A 15,602-nucleotide genomic window follows, 5' to 3' on the forward strand; every position below is an offset into this window, starting at 1 on the left:
CTGTATTTACCAACAGAAATAGTCGGGACTGAGGACTTGACAGAATAAAGAATAAAATGGAATGCCTGCCCTGCTTCACCCCCCCCCCCCCAACCCCAGGCAGTCTGCTGAATTCAATCAATAGTCTTCATTCTCCCCGGGGGCCCGGTGGTGGACTCAGACAGTGGGAGACTTCAGTTGGGAACTGTAGCCAGTTCGGTCACTCGGGCCCCAGACTGTGGAGGCATCGTTTGCAATGCTGATTGCTTCTTATAATTATAATTTCACTCGATTGATTCAACACTCACCCTGCCCGCCAAATATATAGACCAGTTTTGTTTTTGTTTTTTAATTAAGAAAATATGTCGTCTCTAATTTGGGCTTCAGCAGAGCCATCCAATTACTTTTTTCTAAGTCTCTTTCGACGTCGTTTTCTTTCAATCTGATGAGTTAAAACTAATTACGGATATTAAAGCACCCTAATTTGTAATGAGGTTCTGAGGGTTCCTGCTGTCCCTTGGTCTCCCACTCCACCTCCCAACTCGGTCCCTCTAGTTTGCTTTGCTCCAGGGCAAAGGAATCCATGCCAAATCCCTCTGGCCTGGCATATTTAGAATCCTCAAGGAAGCATGGAGATGAAGGGGCCTCTCGTCTCACGTCTTCCCAGATCCTCCAGTGAGATGAGAAGTGACTCCCATGCAGCACCTCAGAGCTCTGCCTCATGCGCTCGGCTCCTTCTTCTGGTAATGGAAATGGACATGCAGAGGGCCAGATTTCTACCCAAGAAAGGATTTCTAGGCTTGGAGATGCGGCTCAGTTGGGTAGAGCACCTGCCTAGCATGCCCTGGGTTTGATCGGTATAAATTGGGCATGGTATACCATGCCCATAATCCTAACACTGGAGAACTGGAGGCAGGAGGATCAGAAGTTCAAGGTCATCCTTGCCTGCTACGTAGAGAGCTAGATGCCAGGACAATGGGATGCGGCATAAAACTCTCTCAGAGTCAATACATAAAAACCCTAAAGCCAACGAACTAGCAAACCACAGGAAACTAAGAAAGAAAAAAAAAGATTTTTGGAACTATGGCCCCTGCTTAGACAATGGATATCTGTCTCTCTAGGCTTCCTCTCTAAGCTCCTGAGGAGGCCAGAGATGGCCGGGCCCTAGTGAGCTAAATCATCCTGAGGAAAGGTGCTGTCTGCAATGTGACTCGAGCCACTCCCTGCTGTAAGCCTTTCGAGAGATTGAAGGAGGAGATTGCTGTTCTTTGGCGGCCCATTTCTTCCCTAGTGCACTCTCAGGGCACTGACACTTCCTCCCAAAGGGGCCCTGTCTAGAAGAAGCCCACCAGGGACACCTTGCACCTGAGTAAAGCTGTTAGCATCATTCATCAAATCATCTGTCATCAGAGTGAAACATGACAAGGGACTATTTTAGGGACCGAGCCGTGGATTCTTGAAAAGGCCAGACACCGCATGGAAGTGGCCAAGAGCCCACCCACGGCCTCTGGGTCCCCACAGGCCATGCCGACGTGCCCTAACATCTGCACCTGACTTCAGGCTGGACTCTGCAGACATGGGCAGCGGGCTTGGGGGAGAGCCTCCCTGCATGGTGTCCACATGCCTAGGCTTCTCCACAGCTGTCCTCTCCACAGGAACGGCAGACATTGGCCGAGCTGCGCCTCTCCCATGGGCTTGTACAGCCTCAGGACCTGTCCTTATTGTTTTCACACCTGTTCGACAGTGCTGGGCCAAGCTGCTCCACGTAGCCCAGGGGGGAGTCTCATGAATCTGGCGATTGTTTTTCAGCCCCTGTTCTTGCCAGTCTAGTGGGCTCCAAGCCCCTGCCCCTCGGTCTTTCAGTTATAGTCTGAAGTCTCTGCTGGCTGCCATTCTCCCTTCTCTTATAATATTTCTCTTGGCCTCTGGTGTTTTATCTTGTGGGGGACTGTGTGTGATACCACTCTGCCAATTCATGGTCAGGTCAGTGAACGGATGGCCCTGATGGACGACTTCCTTTGGTAATTGCAGGTTCTGCTCCAGCTACTTTTTCAGGACCGCCTGTGGCCCAGCTGGGGGAAGAGAGGGCCATTCATACTATTTCAACTCAGCTAGGGAGTGTGATGCTGTGACTCTGAACTGCTCTCTGTATCAGATGATCGCTGGAACTGTGGCTGTTAGGCAACCACTTTACTGAGCTGTAGCTCAGTCTTTGCAGTCACCTTTACCAGCTGATAGGAAACGGCAGTTGTCTCTTGTTTCTACTGTTTCTGCCCATGAAACAGCAAGCCCTGAGGACTCTGGCATCCTTGGGTATGATTGCCATTGCTCCATTGCTACCTGTGAATAGACTGTCCTTCCATCTCTTTCCCACCTACCCGCTCATGCATCTCAAGACCTGTCAGGAAAGTGTAGTTTCCCATGTGCTGTTTCATATCCCCAGTTCCTTACATTTCCCACTGGGATCCGTGAAGTATTCATCAGGCACAAGAGAAGTAGTCAGAACGCATGACTTAGAAAGCATGTCTTCAATTACTTTATTACAGCGTGTGATCCTTTGCTGTAGCATTCAGGGACCTTCAGTTGCAGACTGGGGGGGGGGGCTGTGTGTCTCATCTCACAGTGTTCCTGGTGCTTCCTCTTCTCTGGCTGCCGTGGGCGGAGGGCGCAGATGTTGAGCGGGTCAACCTACCACGAGACTCATGGTTCAGAAGAAGCCATGACCTGGGTCTGAAAATGCCAACGTTCTGCTTTTTCAAAGGAAGCAGGGATTGTACTTTGTCATTTTGAGCCTAAGTTAAAGTTCTAGAGCTCGAGCTTAGATTCTAGATGCCTCAGCTAAGAATGAGGCTTGGTCAGAGCGTATCAAATGAAATAAAATCTTAATCTTTTATAGATGTGCCAAACTAGGTGTGGGCTAGTGACTCCAAAGCTGGAATCATTTCAAAACCCTTATCATGCCTGGCTTTTACTATCCAGTCGCTTTAGAATAATAGTTGTCTGGGGTGTGACAGGCTAGGAAGTTCCCTTCTGCCTCCTCCTAGTTCTCCCTTGTGATGGTCAGCAAAACCTGGGAAAACCTGGTCCAATACAAGCACCCCCAGTCCAAAAATTCCAGAACCGAAACACTTCACCTAAAACCCTCCGAGCACCCTGTCAGCACTCAAAAACTTTTTTTTTTCTTTTATCAAAGAAGTTCAGCTTAGGAAAGCTGATGGAATTATTCCAAAATCTGGGCAGAGGGAACCTCAAAATCTGAAACATGTTCTTCCGGTCTGGTCAGAATCAAACATTTTGATTCTCAACCTCCATAAATCAGAACAAGAAGGTGTAAGATGCCCAGAAAGTTAGTGATCACCGACCACAGGGAGGGTCCGGGAGCCAGAGACACCTCACTCAAGAAGTGGCAGAGTGAGGAGGTTGTGGGGTGCTCATGGAGTCTCAGTGTTTATGGGAAACCTTGTCTGTTTTTAAGGCATGTAGTTGAGAGATCAAAGTCATCTCATATTGATTAGGCGGTATGGGTGTAACCTGGGAACCCCAGAACTACACAGGACTCCTGCCTTCCTGGGGCCTCTAGTTACAGACAGAAAGCCAAACCCTTCTGTGGCCTGTTAAGTGGTTCCTGAAACCAAAACTCTGAGCCCCAGTGAGTCCCCTGCACTTGTCCTAACGTGGCAACACAAGGAGCTGGTCCCTCCTGCATCCTCCTCAGTGGCGTGTTGTTCTACAGGCGGGGAGAGTAGGAGCGAGAGACTTTTTCTTTTTGGAATAAGATGATGCTTGGAAGCCCAGAGACAAGGTAAGGACAGCTAGACTTCTGAACACAGGTGTCACCTTAATAGCTACTGTTTTGTTTTTGCCCTTGTCATTTGAGGAGAAAGGAGGATAAGAGTAGGTATGCCCTCTTTAAAAGAAGGGTGAGGAGGAAGTGGAGCAGGAGAAAGAGAGAGAATGAATTGACAGACAGACAAACAGACAGGCAAACTCAGGTCATAAGGCTTGGCAACAAGTACCTTACTTGCTGAGCCATCTCCCTGGCCCTGCCTTCCTGTTTGTTTGTTTTTTAAATTATCATTTATTATAAATTATTCAGTTTGTATCCCAGCTGTGGCCCCCTCCCTTGTCTCCTCCCAATCCCACCGTCCTCCCCCAATGCCTCTCCCCTAATCCACTGATAGGGGAGGTCCTTCTCCCCTTCTATCTGACCCTAGCCTATCAGGTCCCATCAGGACTGGCTGCATTATCTTCCTCTGAGGCCTGGTAAGGCTGCAGCCCACAGGGGGTGGTGATCAGAGAGCCTGCCACTGAGTTCATTCTAGAGAAAGTCCCTGCTCCCCTTATTAGGGACCCCACTTGGAGACTGAGTCTATGCGCTACATCTGAGCCGGGGTTTTAGGTCCTCTCCATGCATTGTCCTTGGTTGGGATATCATTCTCTTCAGGGCCCCCAGGGTTCAGTTTTTATGGCTCTGTTGATCTCCTTGTGGAGCTCCTGTCCCCTCTAGGTCTTTCTATCTCCCCCTTCTTTCCTAAGATTCCCTGCACTCTGCCTAAAGTTTGGCTATGAGTCTCAGCCCGTTTCAATACCTCAATCAGTCGAGTCTTTTAGAGGCCCTCTGTGGTAGGCTCCTGTTCCATGTCTTTTCCTGCTTCCAATGTCTATCCTGTTTGCCCTTCTTAATGAGCATCTTCCCTATCATCTTCCTTGTTGTTTAGCTTCTTTAGGAGTACAGATTTTAGTACGTTTATCCTATATTATATGTCTATATATCCTATATTATATATAACCACTTATGAGCGAGTATATACCATGTGTGTCTTTCTGCTTCTGGGATACCTCACTCAGGATGATCTTTCCTAGTTAGCACCATTTGCCTGAAAATGTCATGATCTCCTTGTTTTTAATAGCTGAGTAGTATTCCATTATGTAAATGTACCACAATTTCTGTTTCCATTCCTCTGCTGACGGACATCTAGGTTGTTTCCAGATTCTGGCTATTACGAATAGAGCTGCTACAAACAATGTTGAGCAAATGTCCTTGTTGTATAGTTGAGCATATTTTGGATATATGCCTAGGAGTGGTATAGCTGGATTTTGTGGTAGCACTATTCCCAATTTTCTGAGAAAGCACCAGATTAATTGTACAAGCAGAGAACCATATGGGTGATGGAGGGCCAGGTTTTGGCTTGCTTTGTTAAGCTTATAATAGCCAGTTATTCTTGAAGATGTATCTTGATACCAGGGGTTCATGGGAGCGTGTCCCTGGGCTCCCTTGGCATCCTGAGGACCAAAGCGAGACTTTGGCTCTATTTAGAGCAATGGTGTCCCTGCCTCTGATCCTCCAAGGCAGCACCTGTGGCTCTTCTGTGCTTCGACCTACCTGGGCAGCATGGCACTTGTTCCTGGTGGTTCTGACCTGGGGTCTAGATGGAGCTATAGTGCCCTTTCAGTGCCAGGGCTGGTGATTCCTCAGATCTGTGTATAGGATGCCCATGAGTCAAACACCGGGTCCGTGGGCCCTGTCACCGGCCTTGAGGCGGTTGTGGCCCTGCGTTTTCATGGTTTTGTTTTTGCCTCTAATTCTTTCTCTGCCTCATTTGGACAAAGGTGCACTTTTTTCTTTTCTCCCACTGAAGTGGGTATGTTCATGTTAAATTTTAGCTGCATACTTTTTTTTTTTTTTAACCTGGCCTTCCTCAGACCCCTCTTGTAAACAGATATCAAGGGTGGCTGGGGTAAGAGGGTGTTTTTTTCAGCCATCTGTCAATCTGTAAAAACAAAACACATGAAAAAATTGGGTCAGCATCGTCATTCCATGTGGAACCCAGGGCACCCACCCCTGAGCTACAGAAACAAGCGTTCCAAAGGTCAGTGACCTCCACAAATATTTATACGCTTTTTGCCAGCCCTCACCATGGAACTATAAGGAAACACAAGCTTGGCCGGAGAGTATCTGTAGGAAAGGAAACAGAAGGATTGAATTCCTGCTTTTCCTCTCTCTGGCCCCAGTCCTTAATAACAAAAACGTCAATGTCTGGCCGTAAAAGAAATAGCTTCTCTTTCCAGAGAGTTCTGTGCTGAGCGCTGCGGGAGTCGGATCCACAGGCAGCTGGGATGGCTGGAAAGTCTGAGATGAAGTCCTTGGACTATGTCATCTTGGGTCTGTCATAGACAGGAAACTAGGAATCTAGGGCTGAAGGAGCTGTCCCTGTCTGTGTTCTGATGACCCAGGTGGCCTTTAGTTCAGTTCTAACATGAGCCAACTCATTCAAGCAAGGTCCTCACTAGGAACGCCCACCCTATTTCAGGCTCTCCCCAAGGCAAAATCTCCAGCAGGCCACCCCCACTTGTGTCTGGTCTTCCTATAAGTTGAGGAGTCTCTGTGCCCATTCCTCAATGTTTCGTAACTTTCTCCAGAAGGCTCTGAATTTATGATTGCCATTTGGTTATAGACTCAGGAATGGCTAAATCAGAGATCTAGAACAAGGTGGAGTGGGGACTGGGGCCTTGGAGTTTCTGTGCCCTCTCCAGGTCCACCATCCTCTCTCTCACAGCCTCAGAAGGTACACATACCTGGAAATGCCACTAAGCCTCGTGGCCCTGGGTTTCTGTGTGGTTGCTCTGTCCATCCAGTGTTGCTATGATGAAATATCTGAGTCTGAGTACGTCTAAGGAAAAGCTTATTTTAGCCCATGGTTTGGAAGCTGAAAAGTTTGGCCAGCTACATTTGATAAAGACCTCAGGAAGTGTCATGGTGTAGAAGACAGCCTCACGCTGGATCCAAGGACAGAAAATGGGACATATAAAAGACAGTAAACATGGGTGGCTCTGCTTTATAAGAATCTACTGTCAAGGTAACTGATCTAGTCACTAGAAAGCCATATACCATCTTGGGAGGTGGTGCCTGTGACATCATTACCGCCTACGAGGCCCATTGTAGTTCCACCAGCAGAACTGTTAAACTGAGGACAAGGTTGCCAGCACAGAAACCTTTGAGCAACATACCATGTGTGAGCCATAGAGTATGGGATTTTGTTGCTGTGCAAAAGCAAATCATCAGTTACACGATTAAACCCAGTCTCCAGATAGAGATAAAAACCAGATAATATATTCTGGCTGGCCCAGAATTCACTATGAAGCCCCAGCTAGCTTTGAACTCCTGGCAAGTGCTCCTGCCTCAAATTGCCCAGGTTCCTAAATGCTGGAATTGCAGGTGTGCACTATCATGCTTGACCACATACATACATTCATTATTATCTCACACGGCTCCTATCTGCCTGAACTCTAAAAGAAAATATTTAGATATCTCTGCATTTTATAGGTAGCCACTGATTAAAAATTGATCTAAAAGACTTTGAAGGAAGTTTGGGGAAAACACAAGCCAGCATTAGTTATATAGGGCCATTCCAGATGAGACCCGAGGTAGGGGATCACATCATTGACAAGGACATGGGGAAACTAGGGCCTTAGAATCTTCAAGAGCCTGGGCTCATACACCCAGCTGGCAGGAAAGAAAGATTAGAGGCTCAAAGGAAAGTGAGGTGGGCTATGACTGTCTATAAAACTGTAGATTAGTGGGATTATTCTTATGCCATTCAATACTCAAATGCATATTTTTGTTAATTTTATTATCAGTCTGTTTAGCAATCTTTCTTTAACCTGTTACTTCTGAGATTTTTTTTCTATTTAATATATTCTAATTTCACCAGATTTTGACATCATAGGAATTTATTTATTCTGATTGGGATTCATCATGCCTTCTTTTATTTAAAGATGGTTCTCTCTTTTACTTCTAGGAAATTCTCAGAGCCTTTAGGTCTCCAAATATCCCTTGCCCCCATCACTGTTGTCAGGGACTCCTTCTGGAAGTTGGCCTTTTTTTTTATTTTTATTCTTATTCTGTCTTCCATGTGTCTTTGTAGATGGTCATATCTTTTTGACCACTTACATTTGAAGAGGTTTCTTTAAATAAACGGTCTGATTCTTCTCTCTTAAGTTATATCTAATCTGGTGCTTACATCTTCCATTCTATTTCCAATGCTTATTGTTTTCATGAAGTTCTACTTGTTTCTTTTTTTTCTTTTTTTGCATTACCTGTCTTTTCATATCTGCCCCATTCTTTTGCCATCATGTTCTTGCTTTAGTATTTCCTGCGTTTCCATTATTTACTCTTCCTGTGTAGCCTTCACCAGAGCTGACTGTGTATCTCAAGTGGACTTAAAACTACAGGTCAGGGAGGAGGTTCTTCGAGACCAGGTAGGGGGTGGGGGTGGAGTGGATATCCTTAGAATCAGTAACTACTTGACCAACATCTCTCTTCCCAGGTCACTAGCCTCAGCTGACACCTTCTTCTTATTTGAGCTTGAGAATTCCAAGAGTTAAAGTGTGTCATTCCAGTTCAGATCCATCCGTTAGATAACTCATTGTTTTGTATTGACTGACAAGGGCAGGGGTGGCATATGTGTGTCTCTTAACCATATCAGGGGAAGACTCTTTTTTTCCCAAACTGTCTCCTTGTCCTCCTCTCCTTTTCTGACCTCTCCTACCTAACGAACACACCCACGTGTCTTTTAAAGCCGTAGCTCTGGACTCTAAACCCTTTGAAGACTCACTTCAGCCTCCAGTAAAAAAGTCCACATCATTGTTATCATTCCGAGTCATTCATTTTCCCAACGTTATCTCCCAACTCTTTGTATGTCCACCAATTCATCCCAACAGAACTACTCTTCCCCCCATTGTTCCTTCTATAATAAGCCTCAGCGACGCTGCTGATCCGTGACCCTTGCCTGTGGCGTCTGTATTCTGAGTTGTGCCTGAGTTACTTGAGTACATTCCTCACACACCCGTTGGAGGCTCTGGGTTCTTGGAGGACACAGCTTTAAGGGAGTCACCTCTCTACTCCCCTGGCAGCAGGGAGAAGATGTGCACGTCACACAAAAGCTGCCCTGGTAGGCCGAAATGAATCAAGGTGTTCTTAGGCCGCCTGATATGGCTGTCAGCTGGGCCAGTGGCTCCTCAACTGCACAGGCAGGTTCAGCAGATTCTCGGGGAAACTGTTGACTTTGGAATGATGGTGGTAGGGCGCGGATAAAGGGCTCAATGTATAGAGGGGACCATGAACAAGAGAACACGTCTCACAGTCTGCTTCCCCCATTCCTCAGCCTCCGGGTTGGCCCTTGACCGTAACACTTCTTCAGGGCATTCTTTCGGGCCCAGAGCTGTCTGCAAACCCCCACGCCATGTCTGTGCAGTCCACACTTGGAACACAGTGACTCCTGCCTGTCACAGTCGCCTGTTAACGACTGTATGTCATCTCTCCAGGCCAGTGGAGATCTCAGTGCACCCACCTGCAGACCCTGCGTGGAGCAGATTCCATGAGGCACATCTGTTGTCTAAAGGTTAAATCAACAGGGTGTCCAAAGCAGACCCCAGAATGCGTAAAGTGGAGTGTGGCCTAAAGCTCCGCGACCATGCTAACTCACTGCCAACTCTCCCTCACTCTTACCTCATTCTTCCAAAGCCTAAGAGGAATTTATTTTTTGAATACTTAAACAGCTTTTATTTTGAAACAAGATTAAAAAAAACAAAAACAAACCCTAATGATTTCCCTTCTCCAGTGGTGCTAAGTTTAGGCAAACAACTGGGAACTCAACAGAGCTGTTGGGGGGGGGACCATGTGTGTCAGCAGGGGCCTGGTTCATAGTTGTCCTGAGCCTCAGACAGCGTCTGGCATGTGTGAGAGGAAGACTCTCAATCCAAGTTTTTAATTGAAGGAACAAGGGAGTTCACGAATGTATCTTTTTGTCTCCTCCAACAGACTACAACAGCAGTGAATTAAAAACAGCCTGCAAAAAGCATGAGCTTTACGTGAGCTTCCAGGACCTGGGATGGCAGGTGAGTTCTCAGGACAGGGAGGGTGGAGGGCCTTAATGGGTACCTTGTTCCTACCTCACGGATGGCTGCTGTCATCAGTTTCTGGAATGAGTTGATTCAATGGGAATCCAGGTAGTCCTCAAACGCTCAGGCTGCGGGAGTTAAGGCAGGAAAACCCGGCCTGCTGATAGAGGAAGCGCCTCCTGGCTCCTTTATGGCCTTCCAGGGTTTTCTGACCCCTCACACTCAAGGCCTGCTTCTCTTTGAGCTCATCTTCCAGAGTCCAAGAGCATGTCTTTATTTCAACATTTAACTTTTATTTTGAAACAGGATTTAAAAGAAAATTGATGATTAAGTTCTCCAGTAGCTCTAAATTGGCTCACCCACTCTAACAAGTCCAGCTAGATGTGCTCAGAAGGTAATAGTTTCTCAGTACGTAGGTGGCATCACTTTGACAGGAGCATAATGGGCTCCTCCAGAGGATCCTTTGGGTCCAAGTGCACACGACAGACCCTGACTTCTACCATGTTTGAACTGCCCGCTTCCCAGCTGTACGGTGATATAGGAGCAGTATGCACTCGGCAGACACAGTGCTCCGAGTTTTAAGGTCCTGTCTCTCGGCTACAGTCTCCTCTCTTCATCCATGAACACACTGGGTGGCAGCGGCAAGCTGCAGTCCGCAGTCAGACCCACAGCGCCCTGTGCTAAGCTACGATGCTAAGTCTGTGAGGAACACTGTGGGCATTTTGACTGGCATCTACCAGGGATGCAACCCTGTCCTAAGCCAGCCACCAGCTCAATTTCAGACCTAACAGGTCCGTAGCAACTAAGCCATGTGAGCCCATGGGGAGACTGAAGGCTCCAGGGTCGGGCAGGCCAGATTCATCCCGGAGCTTCACCTGAACGTGAACCTGGGTGATTACCGAACCTCCCACACGGTGCCCCAGGAACAGTGCCTTCTCTTGGGGCCCCCAAGAGTGCAGACGGTGTAGGGGTGCCTGAACTTTCATTGCTTCCTTCTGCTTTCTCTCAAGGACTGGATCATCGCGCCCAAAGGCTACGCTGCCAACTACTGTGACGGGGAGTGCTCCTTCCCGCTCAATGCGCACATGAACGCCACCAACCACGCCATCGTGCAGACCCTGGTGAGCGCCCTCACGTGGCTGTTAAGCGGGTGCAGGCCCAGATCAGCTGTCCTTCCTAACAGTGCCCTCCCATGCTTCTATCCCGGAACAGGTTCACCTCATGAATCCCGAGTACGTCCCCAAGCCGTGCTGTGCACCAACTAAGCTGAATGCCATCTCGGTTCTGTACTTTGACGATAACTCCAACGTCATCTTGAAGAAATACAGGAACATGGTTGTGAGAGCGTGTGGATGCCATTAAGTTGGAGCTAGCTGCAGGGGTGATTTTGCCCTGGATTCCTAACTACATCTGCCTTAAAACCCACGAACAAGCACAGTGCCGCAGGGCGAGGACACTCCGGAAGCGTCTCCCGCTGGTGCCTTAGCCCAACGAGGATTTTCTTTGCCGATGACTTCCCCAGTTCACACCTGAGCAGTTGCTGGTCTGTAAGAAGCTGCGATGCTTGCAGTACAGGCCGGAGAAATGCAGACACAATGCTCACCTCCCCCAGTCCCACCCAGATTAGCTTTAGCTTTAGGATCTAGCTGTTTGAGGTGTAAGCGGAGAATAAGCTTGAAGGAATATTAAATATCCCCGGTCGAAAGACCAGATGGCTCCGTAGCAGCTTCGCAGGGAGATGCTGCAGGTGACAGCTGGAGGGCGGGGAAAGCTCTGTCAGATTCCATCCCCAGCAAGGCCAGCTCACACAGGACCTGCAGCCTGGCCATCAGCAGGCTTGAGGAGGTGCCTTTTGCGTGCTGCTGCAGTTCCATGTTTTGTGTTGATGCTTGGTGGTATGAAAATGTACTGTATTTGGTCCAAACAAACTGTAGCATCTCCACACCCTCCTCCTCCCGTAATAGCTGAATTCTCAACTAGAACCCAAAGCAGATGGACTGTACTTTGTGGCGGGGCCGTGGGGCACCTGCAGCAGCCTTCCTTTAAACCATGCACCAGCACAGCGCGATCCTGCATCCTTAGGCAGACTGGCTCCACAGGCACGCTAGCATCAGGAGCACTGGCTCCAGCACTGCGGCTGGCTCCTATCGCTGCTCTCTGCTTTCCACACAGTAGCATTCCATGGCTCAGGGCTACAGCAGAAACCCACAGAGGAGACCCTGCCCCTTAGGAATGGGTTTGTCGAGGTGAGCGCCCTGTTTGTGAACCAAAACTTCCTCTTGTAGAAAGTTAAGACTCAGATTAAATCTTAGGATATTTTTTAAATGTCTTTTTCACAATCATGTACTGGGAAGCCAATTTCATACTAAACTGATTAAATAATACATTTACAATCTGTAACTGTTTGTATTTACAGCTTTTTTGTAAATAGAAAGTATAATTTATTGTCTATTTTATATCCATTTTGCTGTAACATTTAAGCAAAGACCAGACTTTTTTTTTTTTCTTTAAAAAAAAAAAGTTTATTTAGAAAGTATAAACCAATTGTACCACTTGAGTTTTCTTTTAATACAAGACTCATGATGCAAAGCTGAAGCCACTGTGAGCTGGGCCGGTAGAGCTGGGCCGAGGACAGCTGTGGCCCACACATGATTCATAGTGAATGTCTGTAACAGGGGCTGGCGGGTGCCTCTGCTCCTGCTGCCCGGGAAGTAGACGTGGCCTTGTTTCCGGTCTCCTTACCACACATTCTGTGCCAGGGGTTGACTTCACCCTGCTCACGGGAGGTGGGTGAAGGGTCTGGGCACAAGGTGGTTCTGAGGACAAGTAGCTCAATGGTGACAGACAGACAGAGGCGTGGCCCCAGCTGCATCTCTGCAGGGGTGAGAGCAGCAGCGTCTACCAACCGGGACAGCAGGAACTGGAAGGAAGCTAGTGTGCCATCCAAGCCTGGGATACCTGGGCGAGGGCAGCCCTGCTGAATGCAGTCTTTGGTCTTGAGGTCAAATGAATCCCACTGCTCACACATTATTAGAAGGATGGTCAGCCTCCTTGAAGGTGGACGTCATAGAGCAAGCTGCTAAAAGGGACTACTTAGGAAGAAAATCAGAAGCTGTTTCTAGGAAGGCCTGAGTGGAGCCGAAGAGTCTCCCTGGTCCTTGGACCTGTGAAAGCCTATCAGGTGCTTTTGCCCGGGGAGGCAAATAGAATGGCGAGAACCCACCCTCTCACTTTCTGCAGAAGGCATCTATGTGTCCCACCCTATGCAAAGCAGACAAGAGGATCCTTTGAACAGCATGAATATTCTGGGCACACATCAGAAGTACCACTTGTTATGGCTTACCTCTCAACTAGAGAAGCATTAACAACCAGGAACCCAACAGTGGCTATGAAGGGGTCTTCAAAGCTCTGTGGATAGAAATCTCCACACTATGGACCTCCATGTTATGGAGTCAATTGTGACCTCAGATCAGGGGGACATCAACAGTGCCTTAGGCCACCTTTCTAGAACTCAGGCAATTAAAAAACAAAAAACAAAACTGCTTCTGGATGATAGGCTCCCTACATCCCCCAGGAGCCAACAGAGCTCAGCCATTTTGGTTTTCCTTGACTGTATTTCAGTAGCAGAGGAACCCAATTTAATCTAGTCGAGAGAAGGTTAGAGGACGGTTTGCCACTGAAAATATTCGCTTGGCCCGGGGACCCGGAGCTATGACTAGAGAAGCTTAAGGTCCACAGTGTGTGGTGGCTGGGGAAGCACACAGGGAGCTACACAGCTCGATACATTCAGCTTTCTGACTAACCACAGTGGAGACGCGTGTGTCCGTGTGACGTCACTGTTACGCACGGGGGTTTCTATAGTTCATCCTTCGCCTGGCGCAGAACAAAGCTGTGCAAAGAGTCAAGGTCTCTACCTCCATTGTGCTCACCCACTTTTTCACCTCCTCGGAAAAGCAGCAACGTGGGATAGCCTCGTACCTTTAAGAGAGAAAAGGAGGGTGCTTTAAATCACACATGAAGGGATGGTTTGGTCAGTAAAGCACAACACAAGTAGGAGGACTTGAAGCTGGATCTCCAGCACCCATGTTTAAAAAAAAAAAAAAGAAAACAGGCCCCGCAAGCTCTTCTGTGATTTCCGTGCCATGGGGTTGGGAGTGGAGGATCCCAGAGCTCACTGAGCAGCCAGCCTCGCCCATCAGTGAGCTCCCGGTTCAATGAAAGATCCAATCTCAAGAACTAAGGTGGATGATGACTAAAGACATCTGATGTCAACCTTTGAGAGCTCATAGACCTGTGCATACAGAGCAACAACAACAAAAGCTGCTGTCAGTCAGGCTGGGAAATTCTGTGGCTAACGTCAGTGGTAGTTCCACTGGGGATGCATGAGGCCCTCATTCCATGCCCAGCCCCACACATAGGAAAGGCAAACTATAAATGGCACGCACATAGCCTATAATGTCGCATGATGAGCTCACAACAGATTGGCTCTCCAAGGTGGGGGGGGGGTAGAATCACAACTGCTTTCAGCCCCAACCTTCACAATGCATGTTCACAATGGAAGGCTGAACTCTTGGGTGGTTAGGACAAGGCAGCTGCTGGGCTGTGGGCAGGCAGGTCCCTGAAGGGCCACTCTCAACGGCTGGCATCTCAGGATAGTACAGCCAGAACCCCGAGCCCCACTCTGAAAGGCCAGCCTTTTTCTCTGCTTCAGTGTCCTTTGTTTCTCAAAAGACACAACTCAAGAAACAGGCCACTCTCTAGGGAGACCTGAACACGGCGAGCAAACTCACTCCATGATGCCAGGTGACAGTGCCCTGGGGCACTGACCCGAATCTTCAGCCCCTCTCCCCAGGCGTATTTTCCCCGAGATTCTCACCGAGTACTTGCTGCAGATGTTCCGCTCAGCGGTGCAGTCTACTTCTGCGATGGTGACTTGTGCCAAGCTAGGGAATTCCTTTTTGGAGAGCTCTTCCCAGGTAGGAGCCAGATTCTTGCAGTGGCCACACCTAGAAAAGAACAGGGGCAGCTGTGCTGAGACTCGGGACACGGTGAGTCTGTTCCGCCCACAGGGTAGTCACCGTGACCTCGTATCCATAACCACCACCAGGTACTCCCACTTGAGGACACATTAGGCCCTTCCTCTCCTGGGAAGGAATTGACAGCTGTGCCACATTTGGTAACTTGACAGAGGCGAGCAGGTTTGCAAAGATGGATTTTAAGCCCACGTCCAGAGCGTGGTGAGTGGAGCTGACACACGGAATCACTGGGGGAGCAGGGGTGAACTGGACACCCATGCGAGGACAGCTTAGACTGGACGGCCTGGGTGGAGATGCCTTGATGTTTCAGCCACATCAAAGAGGCCACAACAAAGTTAGGCTCAAATCTTCCCTTCTGTCCTGACACACTTTCTGCCTTTCCCCCTACAAGAGGGTCTTCTTTTTCTCACTCCACCTGCACAGCCTTGGGGTTTTTATAAATAAAATATAATTTTAATCGGGTAGCATTTCTTCTTTGTAGCCCAGGCCAGCCATGGACTCACAGTCCTCTTGCCTTAGCTGTCCTGGTGTTAGGATTTCAGGCATGAGTCAGATCCTCATGAACAGTACACCCGAGTGCACAAGCTGGAAGAGTGACACAGTAACCTCTGTGTGTTTGGGCTGACCATCTAACGCTCCTCTATGTCCTCTGCGTGCTCAGTGGACTGTTGCACTCATGAAGACAAA

General features: G+C 48.3%; 2 protein-coding genes across 2 annotated transcripts in view; one reads left to right on the forward strand and one right to left on the reverse strand.

Moving 5' to 3' along the window:
• Bmp6 (bone morphogenetic protein 6) overlaps positions 1–12,279 on the forward strand; it is a 143,698-nt gene extending 131,419 nt beyond the window's left edge. The window contains exons 5-7 of the mRNA XM_060372682.1: positions 9,800–9,876; positions 10,890–11,000; positions 11,092–12,279. Coding sequence (XP_060228665.1) covers positions 9,800–9,876; positions 10,890–11,000; positions 11,092–11,241 — 338 coding nt within the window. The 3' untranslated portion in view covers positions 11,242–12,279. The remainder of the gene's footprint in view (positions 1–9,799; positions 9,877–10,889; positions 11,001–11,091) is intronic.
• A 93-nt stretch (positions 12,280–12,372) lies between these two features.
• The window catches only part of Txndc5 (thioredoxin domain containing 5), a 29,319-nt gene continuing 26,089 nt past the window's right edge, over positions 12,373–15,602 (reverse strand). The window contains exons 9-10 of the mRNA XM_021633098.2: positions 14,756–14,885; positions 12,373–13,857 (exon numbers count right to left, since the gene is read on the reverse strand). Of these exons, the coding sequence (XP_021488773.1) occupies positions 13,735–13,857; positions 14,756–14,885 (253 nt within the window). The 3' untranslated portion in view covers positions 12,373–13,734. The remainder of the gene's footprint in view (positions 13,858–14,755; positions 14,886–15,602) is intronic.

This window comes from Meriones unguiculatus, chromosome 19 (genome assembly GCF_030254825.1).
Source record: "Meriones unguiculatus strain TT.TT164.6M chromosome 19, Bangor_MerUng_6.1, whole genome shotgun sequence".
In the NCBI taxonomy this organism is placed as follows: domain Eukaryota; kingdom Metazoa; phylum Chordata; class Mammalia; order Rodentia; family Muridae; genus Meriones; species Meriones unguiculatus.